Source organism: Amia ocellicauda, chromosome 2, assembly GCF_036373705.1.
Source record: "Amia ocellicauda isolate fAmiCal2 chromosome 2, fAmiCal2.hap1, whole genome shotgun sequence".
Taxonomy (NCBI): Eukaryota; Metazoa; Chordata; class Actinopteri; order Amiiformes; family Amiidae; genus Amia; species Amia ocellicauda.
The window spans coordinates 18,687,597-18,712,302 of record NC_089851.1 but is presented as its reverse complement, the minus strand read 5'-3'; the positions used below and the strand labels follow the sequence as shown (position 1 = coordinate 18,712,302).

The 24,706-nt window shown below is 35.1% G+C and overlaps 1 protein-coding gene across 3 annotated transcripts in view; it reads left to right on the top strand.

Moving 5' to 3' along the window:
* nsmaf (neutral sphingomyelinase (N-SMase) activation associated factor) overlaps positions 1–24,103 on the top strand; it is a 33,331-nt gene extending 9,228 nt beyond the window's left edge. The window contains exons 2-31 of one of the 3 annotated variants that reach the window (XM_066720112.1): positions 2,253–2,342; positions 2,848–2,921; positions 3,024–3,091; positions 3,185–3,221; positions 3,784–3,834; positions 4,177–4,248; positions 4,569–4,616; positions 6,300–6,352; positions 6,648–6,777; positions 8,647–8,718; positions 9,158–9,266; positions 9,629–9,805; positions 11,817–11,896; positions 12,483–12,573; positions 12,933–12,996; positions 13,599–13,650; positions 14,296–14,416; positions 14,864–14,995; positions 15,585–15,627; positions 16,927–17,093; positions 17,223–17,334; positions 18,321–18,379; positions 18,657–18,724; positions 19,140–19,207; positions 19,778–19,901; positions 20,357–20,440; positions 21,029–21,179; positions 21,398–21,500; positions 21,997–22,106; positions 22,388–24,103. In XM_066720112.1, the coding sequence (XP_066576209.1) occupies positions 2,253–2,342; positions 2,848–2,921; positions 3,024–3,091; positions 3,185–3,221; positions 3,784–3,834; positions 4,177–4,248; positions 4,569–4,616; positions 6,300–6,352; positions 6,648–6,777; positions 8,647–8,718; positions 9,158–9,266; positions 9,629–9,805; positions 11,817–11,896; positions 12,483–12,573; positions 12,933–12,996; positions 13,599–13,650; positions 14,296–14,416; positions 14,864–14,995; positions 15,585–15,627; positions 16,927–17,093; positions 17,223–17,334; positions 18,321–18,379; positions 18,657–18,724; positions 19,140–19,207; positions 19,778–19,901; positions 20,357–20,440; positions 21,029–21,179; positions 21,398–21,500; positions 21,997–22,106; positions 22,388–22,482 (2,705 nt within the window). In that variant the 3' untranslated portion in view covers positions 22,483–24,103. Of the gene's footprint in view, positions 1–2,252; positions 2,343–2,842; positions 2,922–3,023; positions 3,092–3,184; positions 3,222–3,783; positions 3,835–4,176; positions 4,249–4,568; positions 4,617–6,299; positions 6,353–6,647; positions 6,778–8,646; positions 8,719–9,157; positions 9,267–9,628; positions 9,806–11,816; positions 11,897–12,482; positions 12,574–12,932; positions 12,997–13,598; positions 13,651–14,295; positions 14,417–14,863; positions 14,996–15,584; positions 15,628–16,926; positions 17,094–17,222; positions 17,335–18,320; positions 18,380–18,656; positions 18,725–19,139; positions 19,208–19,777; positions 19,902–20,356; positions 20,441–21,028; positions 21,180–21,397; positions 21,501–21,996; positions 22,107–22,387 lie in introns of those variants that run through there. The other 2 variants (XM_066720121.1, XR_010821754.1) reach the window with 2 other exon arrangements.
* Positions 24,104–24,706: the final 603 nt, after the last annotated feature.

The following is a 24,706-nucleotide window of genomic DNA, read 5'->3' as shown; positions in this document are numbered from 1 at the left end:
TGCGGATCTCCTTATCACTAGAACACACTGTGTGATCTACACCTCTAAGAATTGAGTCTCCTACTATAACTACCTCCCTGTTCTGGGGGGGAGTGGGCACCATGGTGCTCTGGTGCTCAGCTGCCCTCCCATCACCCTTGGAGCCATCACTGTCCAGCTCAGTGTCCAGCAGTTGGAACCTGTTGGGCATTTCTAGCTCTTCGGATGTCTCTAAGGGTTGTGCTTACCCTTTTCTACGGTTGCGACCTACTGTAACCCAACAATTCTCTATGCTGTCCTGCTCTGAGGTCTCAACTCTCCTAGGTTTTGGCATGCACAACATCTCTCTCATGGGCTGATTGACTAATTCTCCTATATCAGTAATACAGCGCAGATCAACAAGCTGAGCCTCAGGATCATGGACCTTGATCTCAAGGATTTCAACATGCTGACAGCGTTCACAAATTAAGTCTTCTTGGATGAGTTCATCCAGGAAGGCAATCATTCTGCAAACCTGACACTGTACTGGCCACATGCTTCTAAATGTTACAGTTTTTTCAGTCTCTTGGTTCCTGTTCCCTTATCTGCTTAACTTTTTGTGACCAAGATACAGCATAGCTGCTCAACAGCTGCTTTATGTAGCTTTATCTGCCACCAATTCACACCTAACTTGCCCCACCTGGCTCCACCTGGAACAGAATTCCTGCTAGTCCTTGACTGAATCACCTTTCTACAACCTATTTACTTTCACCAACTCAGCAGCTGATCTGAATTGACTTCAATTTAGGCAAACTATAGACAATGCTAACTTCAATTTAGCCAAACTTAAAACAAAATGAGCAATGCTAAGACTGGTCTGAAACTAGTCAAACAACAAGATGGCTGCCTCTCACCTGTACTGTCCTGTGTCTGTCTGTGGCAACTTGTAAATACTTCTGTTTACTTTTTGGTCTCAACAGCTGCTTTAATTAGCTTCAAATATAATTTGCAATATGTTTCATGTGGACTTATAAGGCAAGTGATAATACTATACAGTGCCTATAGGAAGTCTACACATTTTGTTGTCAGTGCCTCAGAGTTTTATGTTTCTAAATTAGAATTGTATTACACTTATCTACACACCATACTGTACACTATTAAGGGTAAACGTTTTTTATTGTGAAATAATGATATATTAAAAAGTCAAATCTGAAATATAATAATTGGATAAATCTCCACCTCCTGAGTTAATACTTGGTGTAAACACCTTTGGCAGCAATTACAGCTGTGAGTTCGTTTCACAGCAGATTTGGCAATATTTGACCATTCTGCTTTACAAAACACATTTTCATTTGGATTTAGGTCAGGGTTCTGACTGTCTGATTGGTCTGACCTTTCTGTTCCTCAGCCACTGCAGTGTATCTTTGGCTGTATTCTTCTGGTTGTTGCCATGCTGAAAGGTGAACTTCTCAGTTTCAGCTTTCCTGTAGAGGGCAGCAGGTTTTCCTCAAGGGCTTTTCTTTACTTTTCTCCATTCATTCTCCCTTCTATCCTGGCAAGTGCCCAGTCCCTGCCAATGAAAAACATCCCTAAAACATGATGCCACCACCACCATGCTTCACATTAGGGATGGTGTCACCTGGGTGATATGCTGTATTGGGTTTGTGCCAAACATAACACTTGGTATTTATGCCAAAATTTTCTATTTTAGTTTCGTCATACCACATGGCTACAGAATCGTCCAAGTGTTGTTGTTCTTTTGCATTCTTCGTATGGGATTCAAGGTGGGCTTTCTTGAGTACCATACAGGCCAGATTTGTTGGAGTGCTTGCAATATTGTTGGCACATGCACACTATGACCAGTCTTTGCCATAAAAGCCTGTAGCTCTAGCAAAGTTGCCACTGGCCTCTTGGTAGCCTCTCTGATCAGTCTCCTTCTTGCTAGGTCATCCAGTTTGTAGGGACATCCTGATCTTGGCAGGTTCTTGGTGGTGCCGAACACTTTCCACTTCTTAATAATTGTCTTGACCCTGCTCCAGATTCAAGGGCTTTGATATTTGTTATACCCATCCCCTGATCTGTGCTTTCCAATAAGTTTGAAAGGATGTGAAGAAAACAAAATATTTTTTAATGTATTTTAATTCCAGGATATAAGCCAACAAAGGGTGAATATTTTGAAAGAAGGTGTCAATTTTCTATTGGCACTGCATATGTGTCTTACTTTTTTGGATTAGAGAGTCTACTGTACAAAGAGCTGAATGGATAAATGTCTAATTTTTGTTTTTCCCTCACAGGTTTTCTCTATTACTACTTGATCTGGAGGAGTATTATTTTGAACAGCACACAGCATATCATGTTACTAGCACTAGTAAAACTGAGAAAAGGTACTGTGAACAAAAACAACAATGAATTGTATTGTATTAGATATATATATAAGCAAGCTGTTCTCTGCTGATGACCTTTGTGTCATGAAAACCAACAAGAAAATCCAATCGCTTTTAAAATGAATAAATAAGTGATGTTGTGTTAAGTAAGGAGATCACATGACAGATGGTCAGCTCAATGACATAAGGTTTTTGTTACAAAACATTGTCAGTGCAAAGCTACACTGCATAATAATATTTCTGTAAGGTTGTGCCTGCCTCAAATTCATTATAGCCTCTTTCTCCTGTGCATCCCTCCATATAATTTCATACTCCATCTTCAAATTAAATATGCAGCTGAGTGAGGAGGTGGTTATTTTTATGTATAAATGTAGCAATTTTGTTTGTTTTCACAAATCATTCTTTAAAAAAAATATTCCATATGGAGATTTATTGTACTGTACTGCTCCAGCAGATCTCTTTGCTGAAATTATACTAATATTCTACTTGTTTTCTTCTAGGAAAGTTAGAGGATCTCTCAAGATTTGTTCTAAATCTCTCATTTTTGAACCAGAACCGGTATCTGAACCCATTTTAAAGGTAAGTTACTGCCACATCCTCCAGTGTCTATATTTCAAAATATCTGTACTTTTAACTATTACATTCTTGTCCAATTCCCTTCTTTCTATACATGCATTTTAGATAGCACTGAGAGACTGTAATAGAATTGAAGAAATTGAAGAAAGACGACACAATAATCCTTTTAATGAGTAGGTACCATTCAAATGTTTTGTCTGTTCTCTTCTATTTTCCATCACTATGCAACTTTTGTCAATCCTTTCTTTTTATTTTCGGTTTTGCAGAAAAAAGTGTGCTGGACTCTTGGTTGTATGCCGACAGGTAATATATGCAAGCTTACAAATAATGCCCCATTGCTGTTTATGCTTTCTCTAACATAGGTAGGCATGAATGTAATTTGGTATCATTTGGAGTGCAAATGACAACATGGATGCATTTTAAACTTGCCTTACAGGGATGTAAACATGTTGTTCTTTTTGAATACCCACATTTGACTACGTCCAATATCTCCAGCAGGCAGAAACACCCTGAACATTATCATACTGTCCAAAACAATACTTCTTCTCATGATCTGCCTGATATTACAGCTGCTGTTTTTTTGTACATTAGAGTTGAGCAGAATCCATTTTCGTCTGTCCTCCTGGGTTCACTCACACGTGATGCAAACCATGAAGCCACAGTGGTTGGCTAATTTATTTGGTGTGTGTCTTTAGCGCTATTAAATTGTTTTAAGCTCTACCTTCAATTCCCCATGTTAGACCATTAACATTTCTTTGGTGGATTGAATTTAAATGCCTTGCTTAAAGTACTGCATTCAAATGAACAGTGTTTTTGTTTGACATTGCTGATTGTGAGTTTATTTCTGTATTCTTGTTTATTTTAGGTTTACCTCATCAAAGAAAGCAACATTGTAGCTCCTTATAGAATTGAAAGGGTATGTGTTATGTTTTTGTAATGGTAGTCTAGGTATATAATGACTAGAGTTGTAATGTTTAAATAAAATATTAACGTGAAATTAGACAGTTTATTTAAATGACATGCATAATAATTTTCTGCAATGTGGAGTTTCTTTCCCTGACATGTTCTGCTTGTATTTTAAAGGATTTCTTTGCAGTATTATATTATGCAATTGTTCATATGATTGTGCTATCTTGGAATGCAGCCGTAACTTAATTTAGAATTTACTTTAAATAATGATGGTGTGTAATTCAGATAGTTAATTTTCAATATTTTTCTTCAGAGATTAATTGAGTTTTTCCTTTTAATGTGAGTATAGGGAGGACATGACTTCTTGTTTCAACTTGAAATCTCAATTAAAACAGAAGATGTTGTCCAGACTTTGCTTCAGGTATTGCTGTCCATTTATATTTCAGATTTACCTGTAAACACTTACACATGTAATACACAATTCATATATCTCTCTGATACTAATCCTAGTATTATTGGATTCCACAAAATTCCATATAAATAGCTCAATTTCCAGAATTAGTGTGTTTGATTGCAAGTGGCTTTGAATAAATTAGATTTTAAATAATATCTTCAGGTTTAAGTTTTAACCAGTATTTTGAATTCATAAGTATGTATTTTATTTAGAAAAAATATATATATTTTAAAGTTTGTAGATGTTCCTTTACTTGTGCTGTAATGGAAACGTTCTTGCTGTTTAAGCTTCACAGAGCATCTTGTCTTGACAAGCTGGGTGATCAGACTGCTATGGTGAGTCATTGTCCTTGTACTTGTGTTATGCTGATGACTGCTGGGTATAGCACTGCTCCCAATGAGATGATGTAACTTATCCCAGTATATTAAATATTAATATTTTTATTAAAAAAAAAAAACAGATTGCGGAACCTTGTGGTTGTATCAAATTACTATGCCACTCCAGATTAAATTCAATAGAAGCATTGCTTTCTTGTACTGTATTTTTTTTTATTTTAGGACTGCATAATGTTTCAGAAAACTTAAATTGTCTCAGCTAAAACTAAAATTTTCCAGTAAAAGCTGGGATGTGGGCTTTCTATTTGGTTAGAATGTAACCAACCATTTTTCTATTTTGTATTCAAAGTAAAAAGTTTTCATATTTATGACTTTTTATAACAATGCCATCACTTTGCTTACTACTTCCAGGTTTTCATCATTTTTAATTGTAGTTACTTCCTTTAACGAACACTTGTTTCCTTACAAATCTAGATTAAATGACCACTAGGTATTCAATTGGATTAAACCAAACAAACTGATGAAGCTTAACCAGTCTTTTGTTAACCATGCCCTGCAAGCATGTCATGTGTAGCTGGAAACATTGTATTGGTTGTATTGCATTTGAGGCATGGAAGTTGGAGATGATTTATCATTGTAGTGTTGAGAAATATTTTCCAGCATATTTAGATAGGTGCTGTGATTAATTTGAATATCACACAAGGGCAGTTTACAAATCACTGACGAAGACTTGGAACTTGAGGCCAGGAATTCCAAAAGCCTTCAGCAAGAAACATTTGTGGGATAATATATCATTATGTATCATCTGCTGCAGGCTGTTCTTACTGTTGACACAATTGCTTAAGTCAGGCCAAAGCATGTATGCCTTGCCGATGCTACCATATATATATATATATATATATATATATTTTTTTTTTTTATTTTTTTTTTTCTTTTCTCTCCAGATAACCACATTTAATTTTCTGTGCTACATTCTGTGAATCCACCTTAATCACCCCAAATAATCTGTTTGATAAAATAATGAGGTTCTGATGGTTTTCTTGCCTTTCATATGTGAGCTATGATCATGTTATTTCCATTCTCTTATGGAGAGTTTTATTATTTGACCACCTTGATGTGTGATTGTATGGTATTTGGAGATTGTACCCTTTCTGGAACAGTCTGGAGTGCATCTTGTGCATTTAATCTGTTGTGTAGTTGCAACCTGAAGGAAACCCTGTGAGGAGAAAAGTGACATTTGAATTATTTCGCATTTTATTAGTTCTCTTGTTTTGGACATTTCCATGAAGTAAAGCAAAATATGATTGTCAGAAAAATATACATCAACATCATTGTTTTCCAAAATAGGACTGGAGAACAGCTTTTCATACAGTGGTTCAAATGTATGTACCAAAGGCTCTCAGTAGCAGCTAGAGAAGATTCACATCACACAAAAGAGTATCTTATTTGTATTCACAATTAAAATATCACTAAGAAAATGTCAGCTTTTGCTTTCTAAAGGTCAATTATACATATTCAGGGATAGCTGATAGCGGTGAAATGTGCATTTCTATATTTGAATAATCACAGAATGGAGGTTTGCAGGGTAGCTACTGTATATCTGTAAATATTGTTAATTAACTGTCATATTATTTCCATTCCTAATACAGAAATCTAACTATTATTAAACCTTTCCCCCCCTAGATTGCTGCCAACCTGCAGTCACGTTTGGCTAGGACATCTTTTGATAAGAACAGGTATAGTTTTAGTTTCTCTTCTTATGCAAAAGTATTCCCTTTTTCCAGTGATGACAAGGACAGGCGTTAAACAAATTAAACAAAAAGTCAGTGTTGGAGTAATGGATAGCTTGTGGTTTTCTGCAATAAGAGGATATACCCAAAACAAAATACTTGTGTCAACAAAAACCTATTAAATGAAACATAATGCTTATATAATCAGGTCTCTCTGCAGCTGAATGTAAGTTGATGTTGACATGTACCTTTTGACTTAATTTCATATGACAACAATTTCATATTTACTTTCTGTCTTTAGTTTTCACAGCGTTTCAGAGAAGCCTCACATGGAATGTGAAGCTGAAATGGTGACTCCACTGGTGACCAACCCAGGACATGTGTGCATTACTGACCAAAACCTCTACTTCCAGCCACTCAATGGATATCCAGTGAGTATATTAAAAAGCAAAATAAAACAAATTATAAACACTAAGGCACCAGACAATGGCATTTGCAAATAACGTTTGTATAATAGGTCATTCTGAGCTCTTCTATGATGTTGATTTGCCCAAATGGCAAGCATAAATGTTCAGTGATTAATATTTGGGGGGGGGGGGCATACAATTTAGTATTTAAATTGTAAAGTATTTATAGTATAGTCGTGTGAGTCATGCTGTAGAAAGTGTGTGCAGAGATGTCAGACAAAAGACGTTCTGTTAGACTGTTAGAAGTTGTTCTTCAAATCAAATCAAACAATTCAAATAAGTTTACCATGGTAGAATTGCAAGATTTGTGGTATTCATTACTGGAAATACTATTATATAGTGGTGCAAAGAATTGTAGTACAATGATGTAACTGACTTGTTCTTTAGAATTCAAAAGTAAGAGTGGCACTGTGGAGTTGTGACTGAATAAGACACACTTCTCATTTGCTCCCACAAATAATCTAAAGTGACATCATTCTAAAGGCATCGTTTTAATTTCTCAGTTTGTTTTGCTTATTTGGAACCAATCCTGTGCTATGTAGAGGCTGCGGTCCACTCAACCATACGTGTAAACCACAGAAATACAGAATTCAAGGGGAAAGAAGGAGGCCTTAGCCAGAGGCCGTAACCAAGGACCTTGATTCAGCGCTTTCTCATCTAGAGGAAACTACATTTAGTCTACCCTCTCACGGGCCCGATATTTCTTCTAACGTCTCTGTATTGGAAGCTATATCTTCTCTCCAGAGCAACGTCGTCTCTATTAGAATCGAGATTTGCTCGACATCGGAGGCCAAGACTGAAGCTGCTTCACGGTCTGTCATGGTTGAAATAGCAACCATACGAGAAGAAGCGCACTCCTCTATAGCAGCTTTGCAGGCCATCACTAATACACATGGCATGAAAATAGGGCACTTGGAGCGGGTTGCCACACAATGGTCTGATTCAACTACGGCCTTAGAGTTTCAGCTGTAATTCTATCGCTTACTGGTAAGTGTGGGGATTTGGAGGGGAGATCAAGCAGGAATAACCTTCTGGTGATCAGGATTGAAGAGGGCATTGAGGTACCTGTGTTTGATGGACTTCATGGCACAATTACTAAAGGGTATTTTATCCTTGAATGAGAAGCTACTCCAGGATCTTGCACATAGATCACTCTGTGGCGTCTACTACAGGTCAGACACCTCTTGCTTTTTATCATCGGAATGCACTATTTCCACATTTGAGAAAGAAAGTCATGGAAAACGGCAGATTGTTTTTCTGGATTTATCTGGTGCAAAAAAACAGGGCAGCTTTTGGGGAGGTGAAACGAATTTTATGCGATTAGCCCAGTGTAAAAATGTGGCTTGTTGTTTGCGGCTGGGCTAAGACTCTCTTATATTGTATCAGTGTGCTTTCTTACTGACCCTGCCGAAACACTGTCATCTGTGAAATGCCATGTCCTTCCCAGCACCTCTCCTCTTCCTGATGACTGAAGGGGATCTGGTCTTGCAGCTTGATAACATTGCTAGAGTTCAGTGTGGGACACTCTGCGCACTGCGATCAGTTTGTGTTCCTCTGACAACACTATACTCTACATTTCAATGTTCTATGTGTATATGTCTGTATGTATATATGTTCATGTGTATATTGTGTGTGCGAATATAGTAATATGCCAACAGGAGCTACTTTTCTCTTGAACTGGTCTTTTTAGGTGTGTCTGCATGCTACACTGTATGTAAGTGCTTTTTTGCAGGGGAGGGAGGAGAAAGGAGGCTCAAGGTTCCGTGTTTATTTTTTTTTATCCTGAATTTAGCTCAGAATTTAAATTTAAAAATCTCTTCTGTTCAACTTTAGGAACCAGTTTCCCAAATTATGCTGCACAATGTGAGGCGTATCTACAAAAGAAGGCATGGTCTGAGACCCCTGGTGAGGAGATTTCTGTTTCTTCATTTTGTTTCACTTTATGATATAATGGTAGCTGGAATATATGTATATGGACTTGTGTTTAAGCACATCAGTAAATAAGATATACTGAAAAGCATACTTTGTTTCTGGAAAAAACTGGGCAAGTGTACTCATGTTAAATGTATTTCTTAATAAATTGTCATGCATGTAAAGATTGGCTGTGTTATTACTGCATTATCATCCAGTTACAACAGATTATAATGTGTGGATGTTTCAATATTTACTCATTAGTATTGCTTTAGAGTCTTATAAGTTTTAGATAAACATGAGTTCAACTGCAACAGAAAATGGTCATGCACCATTAATTGTTTACATACGCAAACAGTTCATTGTTGACTTGTTTTTGCTTTCTCCTTAACATCAGTTATTATTCATAGCATGTCTTCTTTTTCTTTTTAAGGGCCTTGAAGTGTTTTGCACTGAGAATGACCTCTGTTCTGACATGTATTTGAAGTTTTACAAACCTGAAGACAGAGATGAACTCTATTACTATATTGCTACTTTCCTAGGTAAGTTCATGGCATATTAATGTATGTAAATCTGGTGTTATATTAATTTTATTAATACAGGTATGCAACAGTACTCTACCACTACAGTTGAGGAATGCAAGCTCACACAATTAAAGGAAATTGTGCACCTCATCTTGATATTTTATTGAGAGGACTTTGTTAATGCAAGACCTTCATCAGCCCATTTCTTTAAAGAGTCCAATAATCTGTCTTCCAATACTTGACAATTTTAGAAGGGTTTCACATTTATCTTTTTTTCTTACCAATAATATCTTTGTCAGCTAAGTTTCTTTATGTCAAAAATGGAGGCCTACAAGAAATTGATTAATGCTGTGTTGTACGGTTGTGTGTTGTGACAATAGAAAACCACATGGTGGAACACACAGCTGAGAGCTACATGCTGCAGTGGCAGAGAGGGCATATCAGCAATTATCAGTACCTTTTACACCTCAACAATCTGGCAGACCGGAGCTGCAATGACCTCTCCCAGTACCCTGTGTTCCCCTGGGTAATAGATGATAACAGCAGTGCTGAGCTGGGTGAGTGAAAATTCACGGCAATATGAAAAACTATTTAAAGAGGAAATGTAAATATAGATACAATAATTGAAGTGCTGTGTTATGAAATCCAGTCATACGGTTTACTGATTTACTGAACTATGAACATGCATGGAAGGTAATCCACAACAAAATGTGGTTCTCTTTATTTTCTATTTTATTAGTCACCTAATGATGCATTTCAGTTCAGAGAGTTTGTGTATCTATAGATTGTATTTAGGCAATGGGGCAGTTCGTAATCCCAATCTTGTTAAGACTTGCCTCCAACGCACTAAAAATCTGTACTCATTAGAGCGTCGCAAATTAACTCAGTGATGTTTTTTAGGTTTTCCACAAATCAGCACTAAACAAACTGAACTGTGTAAAATGTAGATGTGCCATTCTAACAATATTTCCATCTCAATCTATATTTCATGAAACCCTAGGGGGAGAATCTTTGCATAATTATGCAAATCCATCTCCATGTGAATTTAAAATAAACAGAAATCCAGACAAACTTGCATTTGGAATCTATTTAACTGCCTATGGAAAAGGTGCAATAGTATGTGAATATGTGCAAAGCGTTAATATTGCTTAATGAAATCTCATTTAAATTACAGGTATTTATAGAAAAAATATGAATGAAAGAAATTAAAAGTGTGGGCAAAGGACATGGGCAATATTAAGAAATTATTAACACCTGTTGTTTCAGTAGATTTCCATTAAATGCAAATCCCTTACAACTGAAGCAAACTTGATGGATGTAAAGGTTTTTATTTGCATGTCAGTTAAAAAACCTTGCCTAGCAGAGGTTCACAGTTTAAGTTTATTGTATTTTATATTAGTTCCATTGTTTAATGCTATCTTCCAAGGAAAAGGTTTATATTTACTATTAAAATGGATTTGATTTGAAGACATTTTACATGAATGTTTGTGGAGTACAGTAGGAGTCACACAAAGGTTGCATGATCATGTTGCATAAGATTTATTTGTAAAATGTATTGGAACATCGTCATGAAATGAAGGTCCATTCATTGACCTATAGAAGCTTAAAAGTCTTTCACTTGTTTTCTTCTTTTTTGTTAATTTAATGTAATCCCTGGATGAAAGGAGACATGGTTTGCTTTCATTCAGTCACAGGAAAGACAAGCCTTCACTGAATTAACTGGATTTGAACACTTTGTGCTTCTTCTATTGTTTATAATACCAAAATTATTACTTTGAAATTTGAATAAATAATTAGAATACAGATTAAATAGACCCCCCTTTAGATTATAATGCCTTTTGCTTCAGGGTTGATTACCAGTGCAAATCTATGATGGCACTAGATTATGTAAGCAGCTTTGATGACCTTAACATTGCAGTGATATAAGACTGGAGAGTTGCTGCTCACACCTAGTAATTTGTTTTCAATGGCAAAGGGAACACAGTTTGTTGAGCCCTGTAGGAAGGAGTCAAACACTGCAGGTGTGACATTGTAAACACATGTTTGCATTTACTGCACAATGTGATGCAGGATACTGATGTAAAGAAGAAATGCACCCAAGTGTCTTCTTGTGACCATTATATAAGCATCCAATTGGAGAATTAGTTTCTAACGTTAGGGAAACTTTAAATGCGCTGTTATCTACCACTAAAATATTAACCCTCAGAGGAATACAGGCATGACAATCGGCCTGCAGGTGTGCGGCTAGAAGATCAGACAGACGATTATCAGTAGTAAATTCTGATTGGATTGGATTGTTTTACATAGCGATAAACTGTCTTAACAAATAGCAGAGAGGTTTGTTGTTAATATTAACCAATACAACAATTTTTAAAACAAAGATTTCTTTGTATTGGTTAAAAAAATGCATTTCTTGATTCTGAACCCCTGAAAAATTTAGTTCTTACATGCATAGGTATGCGACTAATAATTTTAAATTAATTGGAAGAATTCATAAATTGGACAATACATTTATGCACTCAAAAATGCAAGTGTTTGTCAAACTACATGTACATTTTGTTTTACTAGACTTGATGAATCCAAGCACTTTTCGAGATTTGAGCAAGCCGGTTGGCGCACTGAATAAGGAAAGAATGGAACGACTTTTGGTAAGTGACTGTCAGCTGGTGCAAAACTGACAACAGCCCTCCTCTAACTGGAAACATTAGCCAGGAATGCTATGTGGGGTGGTTATATACTTAGTTCTTTCCTTTTTCAATGACTTTTTTTTTGAGGGCAGGATATTTAGAAGAATGGAAAATAATCACATTTGTATTAAGACATTGTTTACTAGGAATTAATGTGAAAGTCAGTATGCCAGACAGGATTTTTTTTTTTTTTTTTTTTTTTTTTCAATTTATAAGCACCACACCACAAAGTGAATACTAGCTGTGTACTTTCTAGAAGTGCTGAGTATCTGGAAGATCAAGAAACCTAACAATAATTTGTAACCATAACCTAACCTAAACCCCAATCCTAACAGTAACCCATGGCCTTAATCCTAACTCTACCCTAACCCTATACTGGTTAAAGGTCAGGCAAGGTTTAGGGTTACGCTTTGAGATAAGATTAATCCCTAACATAGTTGATTTTTTCCTGTAATATATCTGCACCTGGGATAAGAATACCAGATTACTATGGTAGTTTCTACTTCGGGCTGTGTATCAAATTATGAAATCCTTTTTGAACCCCTAGGATCGCTACAGAGACATGCCAGATCCAAAGTTTATATATGGGAGCCATTATTCCTCCCCAGGTTATGTGCTCTTCTACCTTGTCAGAGTGGGTATGTGAACATTTGAACTTCGAAGTCTTCTTTATCCATGTTTTCTTTCCATGTAACCCTGTGTCTCTGGCAAAACGTTTGTTTCCCCATGTGAAATGTAATTCAGATTTTACAAAATGTAAACTTTTTCCCTTTCTTTTTCTTTTTCTTATGCAATCAACATGTATCTGCTTTTTTGTAAACCTTTAGAATTTAAGCAGGACATTTTTTTGAAATTGTAACTTACTTCACAATTACTTCAGTTTTTAAGACAAAAGTACTTCTATTGTATTGACGCAGCTGTGTTTCTGGAAGTAAGAGATAAAAATGAAATTATTTTTCTGTTTTGCTAATTCAAACATTGTCATTGTTTTTCACAGCTCCAGAGTACATGCTCTGTCTACAGAATGGACGATATGACCATGCAGACAGAATGTTTAACAGGTATACTAAATTGTCCTAAATGTGTTTATCTTATTTCACATGCCTTATGTAGGTATCTTTAACACTTGCAATCTCTGGATGTCTCTGCCATGTCTGGTATAGTTATATAAGCATTCGTTCTAAAGAAGAAAAGTATGAATTCTTCATATCAGATATACGTTGATATTTCCTCTTTAGCCTATACTGCACCTGAGCAATTTATGTGTTATTGCTTGTTATGCGGTATTTTCACTATAGACCTACAAGTATTATGTAAGAGACAGGTTAGATTTGATGGGGAAATCTGATCATCTTGCACTGTTTGTAACTATAAACCAATAGCTTTTCTTGTTTCACATGATACAATCTAATACTGAGTTCTGACTGAGAGTGGTGTCCCATCTCTCCTATGTTTGTATTTATACTTTGTTTTATGCATAATCAGCTAAATGTTTGTCTTAAGTTGTATATTGGTCCTGTTGTATTGAAAGAGAAAGTTATTTTCTATAATCATATTTCCAAATTTAATTGTAGAATGTAAATAACCTTCCATGCTTTCTTGGTCACACATATTTCTATTGCATAGAATTATTAAATGGAAATTGTTAATGTTATTCTTTCAGCATATCTGAAACATGGAAAAACTGCTTAGAAGGTGCAACTGATTTCAAGGAGGTAACTCTTTCTGGATTAATTTGCTGCCAAATATGTACTGAATTAAATGCTTACATATATATTTCCTGTTCTTAATTATTTTATTTAGATTTTTATATTGATCGTGATGAACTGGTGATTTAAATTAGCTAGTTCCACTGCACTCCAGCAGATGGCAGTGTCCATCTAAAAGAGAATATGGGAAACATATCTATGTTTATTATTATTATTATTATTATTATTATTATTATTATTATTATGTACTTATTAGCAGATGCCCTTATCCAGGGCGACTTACAAAATATGATTTAGTTTCACAATTACAATCAGCATTCAGTCTTTGTTTTATGTTTCTACCTTGAAGTGTAATCTCAATGTTACCCTTGAAAATACATGTATTAATACATCTCCTGCTACAGCATGCCGAACATGCACGGCTGCAAAACAACAAAGCGAGGCTGTGCAGCAAAATGGCTCTGCATATTCCTTGAGCATTGAATGAAATACCATACATGATTAATATCTGTGTTCTCTATATCTGTCTGCAACTTGCCTGGAGGGTTGATCACACCCTTTTGTAGTTTGTTAATCTGTTTTGAAACATGTTGATTCCTCTGTTATTCTAATGCCAATGTTCTCATTAAGGCGTTTGTTATTATTTTGTAGTTGATTCCTGAATTTTATGGGAGTGATTCCAGTTTCTTGATGAACACACTGAAACTCCAGCTGGGGACGAGACAAGGAGGAAAAACTGTGGGAGATGTGCTCCTTCCACAGTGGGCAAAAGGTTATATCATTGTTACATATCATGAACTATCATGAGTGCAGGACTACTTCAGAAGTCAATACAACAATCAGTGTTTTCATCATATATTACAGCATTACTTTCAGGTGGATGTCATAAGACCTGTTTCAAAGAGTGTTGCATGGAGACAGGAAACCATCATGTCAAATAAGATTAAATCTGAAATTAGATTAGACCTGAAGTCAACAGTTAAGCAAAAATCTGTTCTACTGAACTAATATATAATGTGTTAATACTCTTATCTCTCCCAAAAAATGTCACATGGCAAACTTTGCTTTATTGATTGTTCTTCTCTTAACAATATACACCTTTCAAAAGTCCCAGCATGCATTTTCTGGAATAATTGAATTCATTCATCATTTCAGTTTCATCCTGAATGGACGTATGGTAAAGTACAAAGTGGTCAATGTGTGGAATCTGTTTTGTCAGATGCAGACGATTTCCTGGAGAAGTGTCAAAAAGCACTGGAGAGTCAGTACGTGTCAGAGCACCTTCATGAGTGGATTGATCTCATCTTCGGATACAAGCAGAGAGGAAGTGAAGCCATTGCAGCACACAATGGTATTTATAATATCACACCGAGTACTGTACACATTTCTTTGTCTTTTAATGTAGCTTTGTGATGTGATAGCAGCAATCTGTTAAGTATCTATTATGAGAAGTGAAGAAAAGGACAGAAAAAACATGCAAATACAATGGATGGATGGATGGATGGTTTGTATTTGAATTGTCTTATGAAAGGCCAACTGAGAAGTATTTCTTAAGAATATATATTATTCATAAATATACATGCTCTTTACATATTAGTATTCATATTATGTCATGTTTGTTTGGTTTATCACAATCTGGAGTTCTACTATTATGGTTTATAAATAAAACCTTTGCCTGCAAAAGTGTTACTTGCTCATCTTAGCACATTTATTGTGTTAGTCACATTCAGTTTTTAACACCATCCCCAGAAAGCAACATCCTCTATTTCTTTTTCTCTGCAGTGTATTTATTTGAAAATGTCTGTAAGTCTGCAATTTAAAATTCAAGTTCCCTAAACAACTCTAAGTTTTAATTTAATAGGCCTTGACACCCAAAGAATAGAGACGATGTTGCTGACATCTGAAAAATGAAATAATAACCTTGTTTATTTGTATTTCAGTGTTTCATCCTTTGACATATGAAGGAGGCATGGACTGTGACAGGTAAATGTATAGTAATTTCAGTGAAAATGTAGTATATTTGCATACATATGATGAGGGAATGTCTTAAAGCTTAATTGAATATTTTGTAAACTATCCACAAAACAGAACTAACACAATGACTTAATCCAATGTTCTGTAACAGGATACAGTTGCTTTTATAGACTACAATGGATTTGGGAAAACTTGAACTTTATGATCCTTGGGCTGGATACAATTGAATCTGTTTATTTTTCTTCCCTTTTGGTACAACTGATTCTGTTTTTTGTTACTTGTAATATGATCAAAGCACCTATCTATAAATATATATGTGTGTGTGTGTGTGTGTATGTGTGTAGGTGGGTATTCTATTATTATAATGTCAAAAACATAGCATAATACTTAAATGAATAAACACATCTACACAGTAAATTACACAGATATGGCCTGAATACATTACTCACACTTAATAATTAATTCAGCAGCCACTGACTAATTAATAAATAAATAAGTCCTATATTTGCAAACAGAAACACTGAAACAATTATAGACTTTCCCTGAGTTCATGTTTCATTACCGCATTGAAAAAAAAAGTATTGAACTTGCACTATTGGTAATAAATACCAAGTCTTCATTAACTATATTCCCTTTCTAATTTTGTTTTGTTTTTTTAGTTGTAACACCTTTATGGATTTGAATAATTAATCCAGTTACTAGTTTATCATAAAATAGTGTTACTTTAAGCCTGTATCTCTCTCAGGAGATCATGGGAACATGTGGGTTGCAGGAACATATGCTCTAGAACTAGAAGCTGGAGGTGGGAGGGAGGAAAGTGGTTTGCATTGCCTTTCAGTCTCTGGGCATGTTCTTCATACTGATTCTCAAACTATAAATACCCATTTTCATATCTAAACATGAGCAGCTCATTGTTATTGTTTGGTCAAGGTGGCTGGACAAAAAAGAAAACCAAAAACACAGCCAAGGCAGTTGTATTCCTTAGTCACTGCAGAAAGAAATCTGATCTATCAGACTGTTCATCATCATATACGTCTATATTATCGAAGCATTCACATACAAAACAGTGCTAAAGACTAACGTGAAGCTTCTTTTTTGCAAAAGCATTATCCCAACATGGAATACAGTAAAGCCCTTTCCTCAAAAGTAAATTCAGATAATTCGAATGAATTGGCTTTTATCAACACTACTATATTGAGAGCTAAGTAGAGTCTGTTCAGAAGCATTTAAATGTAAAGATGTCCCTCATCCCACTTAAAAAATTGAGATGGGATTAACTGTTAAACAAGTTTGTTTTTGTTTTGATAGTATTGAAGATCCTGAACAGAAGATAGCAATGCTGACCCAGATTTTGGAATTTGGTCAGACACCAAAGCAGCTGTTTACCACTCCGCACCCACAAAGGATAACACCAAAGTTTCAAAGCATGTCCAGGACTCCGAGCCAAAGCGCCTCTCTGAATGAGCTGTCCCCAGGTAACACCTCCTGGTTCAGGACAAGTGACAATACTTACTTCTGTCTGCGAACTTAACAGGACATTTTAGCGTGTGATTGACATGAAAAGACATGATTATACATATAATTACAATTCTTGACATTTTTAGTATCAACTAGTGAAGATTCCTCCTTTGAAGATTTGACAGAAGAGAGCAAAAAGCTTGCTTGGAGCAATATGTGCAAGCTGAAGATGATGTCCAGCCATAAAATCCATAAAGAGTAAGTTTGTATTCTTCACAACTAATTTCAGTATACAGTGAATTGTCTGGAAACGAATTGGCTTTAGTGTTGAGGATATTATTGTAAATATGCAGGTGAATGAAAACCAGAAATGTAATGTATTTAATATTATATTATTTAGTTCTTTTTGTATATATTTTCCCCCACATCCCCTGATCTCATGAGATTTTGTTTTGCATGGCCCACATCTCTGTTCTTTTTATATAAAGTTATTTACAAATCCTACATAATCGTACCACAATAAACATTCTTAGAGAACTGTATGAATAATATTCTAATGGTAATGGCACATTTAGGAAAGCATTTCAAAAGATTATGCTGATGTTTCTGCTAGCATAACCACCACCAGAGCCTGTCCCAGAAATGTCAGGATTATCAAATACATCAGACGAATCATCTTTTTAATTTAAGAGTCTATAACATAGGGCCAGATTAAATGAAAACTTTGACCCATCAGCTAATGTAAAATTATAAACTTGTATGTGGTTTATGTTTTTTTCAGATGCCTTTTTCTTCTACTCATGAATATAATCACTGCCAAGTTCATGTTTGAAGGTTTATGTTAGTGGTTGGGGTCTCACCATTTTGATTTAAACTGGCCCATAGTGACTCATGCATTCACTTGATTGAACATTTCTCCAATATTTAATTCTGTTTGTGTGTACTTTATTGTTTTATTGCTTCACCTCGTCTGTTTAAATTAACGAAAAAACAGTTAGTGCAGAAATATTTTTGTAGGAGTTAATTTAAATTGATTGCTCAGAGTTTCCAGATCTCTTTATAGGTCAAACCAAACAATATTCCTTCAGTTGCAAGTTATGCACAATATCTGTTTTGATGGAAAATGCCAACCTTTGGCTGAATTACAGTGTTGAGGTTTCCTGATCACACAATGTATGCTTTGTATATGTTAATGCAAGGTGTCTGTTTGCACATACCATGATCAGTGTGTTCTTACATTTTAGGGCTGTTACAGGAATAGCAGTGACTCACAATGGGTCATCGGTTTTCACAACATCACAAGGTTTGTGTTTTAATTTGTGCCTTATTGGACACCGGTATTGACACATAGTTTCACATTTATTATGATGTTTACTCAAATGACTAGTAGATGTTCAACTAAAGGAATATGGATTTTTAATTATGTGTTAAACATGTAAAATCTTGATTTAATTATTATTATTGTTATTATTGTCTGATGCCATTAGTGAAGGCAACTGTAAAAATACAGTACATACTACTAAGTTCCGTATTACAATACTAGGTACCTGTTTCTGAAATCAACCCTTCCTATTGCACAGATTCTACCCTCAAGATGTTTTCCAAAGAATCAAGTGCATTGCAAAGAAGCATGTCCTTCTCCAATATGGTCAGTGTCAGATATCTTAATGATCCTTATCGAGTCTCAGTCTCTGTTGCAACACAGATACAAAATCTATTCTTCTGTGTGACAATGATAATGCAATAATGAAATCAACAATGATTTGCGATGTTTTTAAAATGATTTTAATTGTGTGGATGATAAATACTATGTATTGTACAGCAACTGTTTTATGTGGAATCAATTTCAATTTAGGGTGGCACGGTGGTTAGCACTGCTGCCTCACAGCTCTGGGGTCCCGGGTTCGAGTCTTTTGAGATTAACCAATCACAAACTAGTATAGTACATTGTAGTTTTACAGTTAGCTTGTTGACTTAATTAATACAATGAAGACAAACAGATTTGATGGCTTTCTTTTACCATTCTCTTATATTTTCAAATGTGTTGACTATTCTTTTTATAGGCTTTATCATCTTGTTTGGTGCTCCCAGAAGATACAATGGTTGTGTGTTCATCATGGGATAACAATGTGTATGTATCAGGATCCTTAAAATGAATGTAGTGTAGTATTTTAGTTCATTGATGTGTTAAATGATACACTAGTCAAAGCCGAATATGCTGATATGGCACAGGATATGTAGAAATATACCTTTGTCAGCACTGTGAATTTGACAACTGGAACATACATATTGTATGTCCTTGTTGTATTTCATACAGTATTATTAAACTGTACATCTGAAATATGCATCAACATATATTATTTAATTAATAAACATTTTAAATCCTGCTGGTTAAACACACAACAAAAAGTCATCAAAAATGCAGTGCAAAATACAATAGACAACAGTAGTAAAAAATTAAATAGCCAGGTCACCCTACTGAAGGTTTAATTTCAATGCTAATTATTAAAAAATGAAAGGCATCGTTAAAGAGTGCACTGGAAGTAAATGAAGAAACTCAATATGAACACTGAAAGATTTAACAGCACTGTATATACCTATGAACCTTGTATTACTTCTGGCATGCAGTGAGCTGTTGAATCATTCAATTCTGCGCTCCAGCTTAGCTCTTTTTTTTTTTTTTTTTTTTTTTCCTTTATAGATATTTTTATTCAATTGCTTTTGGAAGACGACAAGACACAATCATGGGGCACGATGATGCCATAAGCAAAATATGCTGGCGGGACAATCAGCTGTACACAGCTTCCTGGGACTCCACCGTCAAGGTGTGTAGAGGATTTTGAGGATTTTCTGAGATCATCAGGACCTTGAGTGTGTGATACCTGCAGTGCATCTATTTTTATGTAATCTTTTTATGTCATACAGTTTATTGGTAATGCTCTATTTCAGATTCTTAAGTCTATTATGCTCTTTGGCCAAAGCTTTCGATTTCTTTATCAGAATACAGTGTGATTTCTGTTAGAAAGCTTGCGCTTTGTTTTATTCAGGATCAATCTCACCCTATCCCTTTTTTAATGTAATATCAAGCTGTAGACACCTTTGTTAAGAAATTCAGCTCATAATTTAAATGTACAGTGATACACCAGTTGAGATAACTGCTGCATTACCTATCATTCAGACTGTGACCATTTTATATACAAATAAAATATATGTCCTTTGTGTTGTGTTAGTGCTTCTTGTGTGTATAGAGGGGATGTAATGCATTTAAATTGTGTTTTAGGTTTGGAGATGTGTTCCTGCAGATATTGCCAGTAATAAACGGAGTCAGTTTGAGCTTCTGGCTGAGCTAGAACATGATGCAGGGGTACGTCATTTTTTATGTTGTTTTCATATAACAAAAATGTGTTTCAATAAGTTATTTTAAGGTGTTTTACAATCATAGGTATCTGAATTGATCAAACTAGATGAGCCTGATGCTTGAAACCATTACATTAAAGACAAATGTGGAAAATTACTTTTGACTGACACATTTAGTTTGGTTGTGTCATATACAAGTTTTGTAGACAAATATGTATTTTTGTTATTGCAGCAAATGATAATGAGTTTAAATAATTTAAAAACAATTCTCCACATATTTAGAGCTGGTAGAACTGATGTAAAAGAGCCACGATTTACTCAATGTATGAAGGATTTCACAAAGCTGTAGCTGTAGCCTGTAGTGAAGGATATCTGTTATACGTTGTTTACCATTGTCATAAAACCACAGACTGTGTGAAACCTTCTGCTTAAACAGGAAGGAAGTTACTGTAATTTAGACATGCAACAATAAGTGCCAGACATATCACATTGCAGGTGTAGTTTTTAATTTGTAAAACAGATGCAGTATCTATCAATGCTGCTGTATCTATATTTGATGTATCCTTAATAATACACCTTTTCTTTAATGTGTTAGGTAAATACAATCAATCTGAACCCGGCTGGTACAATGCTGGTGTCTGGCTCAAAAGAAGGAGTTGTTAGTATATGGGATGTCACCACCTTTGCACTGTTACATCAAGTGCTTTGCCACTCAGGGAGAATCAATGACATTGCTTTCAGCCCTGGTATGTTTATTCTCTTAGCCTTCATTTTTATTATACATACAAGATTTTCCAAAATGATTTCCAGTGACAGTGTAGGGGTTTAAGTTCTGAACTTGTTTTTTTTTTAGCACTTGCTTAGAGATAAGATTTTCCATTTAGGTCTCCAGATAAGACACTGTGTTTTTCATGAAAATGAAAGAGGCAGACTTACATTGTATGGTCTACGTGTTGTGTTACAGACAGCAGACATACCTTCAGTGTTGGAGAAGACGGATCATTGAAAGTCGTTGATGTGCAGACAGGCATGCTGATATCATCTGTGGCTTCAGAGGAGCCGCAGAGGTAAGTCTGATAGTAACGTATGGCCTGTGTTTCTAAATCGTAATGTTCTTACATAATTATGAATTATAGATTAATTCATTACCCACCACAACTTAGCAAAGCCCAAGATCCTAGTGACTCCCTTCAGCTGTTTTTTATTTCCAAATTTACCCTTTTACATGGTGTTTTACCAGGTGGGATTAAGTTCTCAATTTCTGGGCTTCTGTCATTACTTCTATAAACAGTTCAATTTGTAAGTGATATTGTGCCCTTCAGGACTCTGCAGTGCAGTCACTGTGAGCATAGGAGTCATAGCATTTACAAAACGTAAAGGAAACCTAAAGGATACACCCTCCTAATATTTATATCTTTCGAGATAATGTATTTATTGTTGTATTTCATCAGCCTATTATAATACATTGTCAAAGTATATATTAAATGATATCATATTATATGATATTATTATATAAGATGTGATCTGACCTGACCTGACTCTTGTATCTGGCAATCCTAACAGATGCTTCTGCTGGGATGGGAATACTGTTCTTTCTGGCAGCCAATCAGGGGAGCTGTTGATATGGGACCTTATGACTGGGAAAGTTACAAAGAAAATTCCTGGGCATTCAGGTATGAAGTTGAGCTTAACTCAGATAATACATAAACATCTGTATTGTTACTGCAAGGCTGAGAAAAGCAGGCATGGCATTTGTGCCTGTGCCAGTTATTTTGGTTGTTGTGTTACTCAAGATATACATGAGAATTGTATAGTCAATTGTTAAATTGTTTATTTTTTAAAGGTTATAAAGGTGTACTGGTGATTTTCTTACATGGCTTCTAAATATTTATTGTAGAGTGTTATAAATGTTCTTCCTTTGTAGAATGTAATAGATTTCAATTTTCTTTTCTAGGTGCTGTTACAGCTATGTGGATGAATGAACAGTGTAGTAGTATTATAACTGGAGGGGAAGACAAACAGATTGTTTTCTGGAAACCACAATATTAATGTGCTATGAAGTGCCTATGCTTCTGAAACACCCAGCTCTACAGCAGTGTCACAAAGAAAAGTGCAGTGTTTCCCAAAAATACAGAATATCCTATTTTCTTTGTCAGATCTACAAACTGACATTGCATTACATGGAATTACATACCAAAACTCAATTTTGAACAACAGTAGGATTTGTTTTCGTTTTTCCTATTTTTGTTAAATAATAAAAGGGTTTAATGCCCATTGCAGACACAATCCAAGATTTAGACAAGGAATAACTGATTTGACAACAATAATCCATAAGTATTTTGCACTAAAATGTTAATGTAAATGTTGGCATATGGATGCGATTTCTGTAGAAACTAGTTTTATTGTCTTTTGTGTTGTCAGGATATTTTTGGCAGTTTTAACTTGAAATGTGCCTTATTGCCTATCACAGAAAGCTCTAGGGCTGGATTAGTTTTAAAAATGCTTGATCATGAAGAAAAACATTTTTTGTATTATTATTTTTTCTATCTAAGCTAATTTTTTATGAAGATGCAGTGTGAGTCTGTCTTTGTTGGGAAATATTACGTTTGCTGAAACTTTTCTTAAAATGTAATAGGGAATAACATAACATCAGTCATGCTCTCACTATCGTTAAATAAAACCTATATTGATGTACAATTAGATGCATGGCAACCCACATATACACTTAGCAATCATGAGTACTGTACTAAGTAGGTGTTGATAGTTCATTAGCAGTGATTGAGTTCAACAACATCATGAGTCAAAGTCAAACTTGCCATACTATATTATGAATTGTTAATATGAAGATTGCTTTCCCTTTACCAGTTCCTAGCATCTAGAATGCATTATGTTCAAAGAAGAAAAATGCTTTCAAAAATAATTCAACATTTAACACTAGTGTATAATAGGAGATTTAGTGATTATTCAGGTTCCTATCAAAGCATGAAGGCCATTGCGAACATTCCAAACAATAAAAATCTATTCAAAATTCAATTTGTATTCTTTATCTTTTAAAAACTGTCATAGTAACTGTAAATTAGTTTAAGATTTCATGAGCATGTCACAGTATTCTATTGACAATCATAACATTTAGGAAATGTGAAGATACAATTCACTCCTTTGGCACATGTGTAGGTATGTTAAGAGCATGAATCTGTACATTCTATCATTGATCTTCATCCTGCATGTGTATTATATAACCTCTAATTTCTTAATATGAGAATATATTGAAATTAGACAAGTGTGTTGTGTTATATAAGTAAACATTAAAAAGCATTGAAAAGTATTTCAAAATTGCAATATTATCGTTTAAGTCTATGCAGATGTTTTAACCACATTGTGAATATGCCCTGCAGGTTTAGTAAAGATGCAGTAAAAACAATATAGGCATGTTAAATACTGGATTTATTCTGATGACCAACTAAGTCTTTATTCTGGAAAAGTATTTGAGTGTTATGTTTATTTGTGATGTATGCTTATGCCTACATGTGTTATGCCAAGTTTGTGAGAATTATGTTTCAAATCAGATGCTGTTTTGTTGTTTTAATACACATACAAATCTAGGGGGACTATTCCAAGTTTTCAATTTTGTCATTTTATCAACTTAATAAAGTATAACACATAAACAACATACATACATTGTTTTATTCTTTCATTTTTGTTTGAAGACTACTGAACAGATTGTGCTGTAAAATATTCTAAGGTACAGCAAAGTTTTCTACAACAGATGCATTTCTCCATGAGAGCCTGTGTGTCCTAACAGTCTGCAGTTTAACCTTATCTAGTGCATTCTTGTGTTGACCTTAGGCATGGGCTAAAGGGGCCCATGGTAAAGCATGCTCTCATCATGCATGGAGCTCATGGTATAGGGGTGTTCCACTATGACTGAATGAGAGGAGCACTATAAACTAGCAAACTGAGCAAAGGAGAACAGAAGAACAACAGGAAGAAGAGACACACCAGGCTGTCCACTGCTGACCAGACTGACCACAACTGCTCTCTGTGTGGAGCAGTGAGAGAAATCAGGTATTATCAGTTTCTTTCCTGTAACTCAACAGAGGCTTAATATTGTTTAAGAAATATAATAAAATTATATTTTTACAGTAATTCTGTCACAAGTGATTGCACACCTGTGACTTGACTGTGTCTTCCATCTTATTGAAGTAATAATAATTGGCCTATGAGTTTCAGTTAAACTTATGCTTGGTTTTCAGCCAATCTGCATATAAAAAAA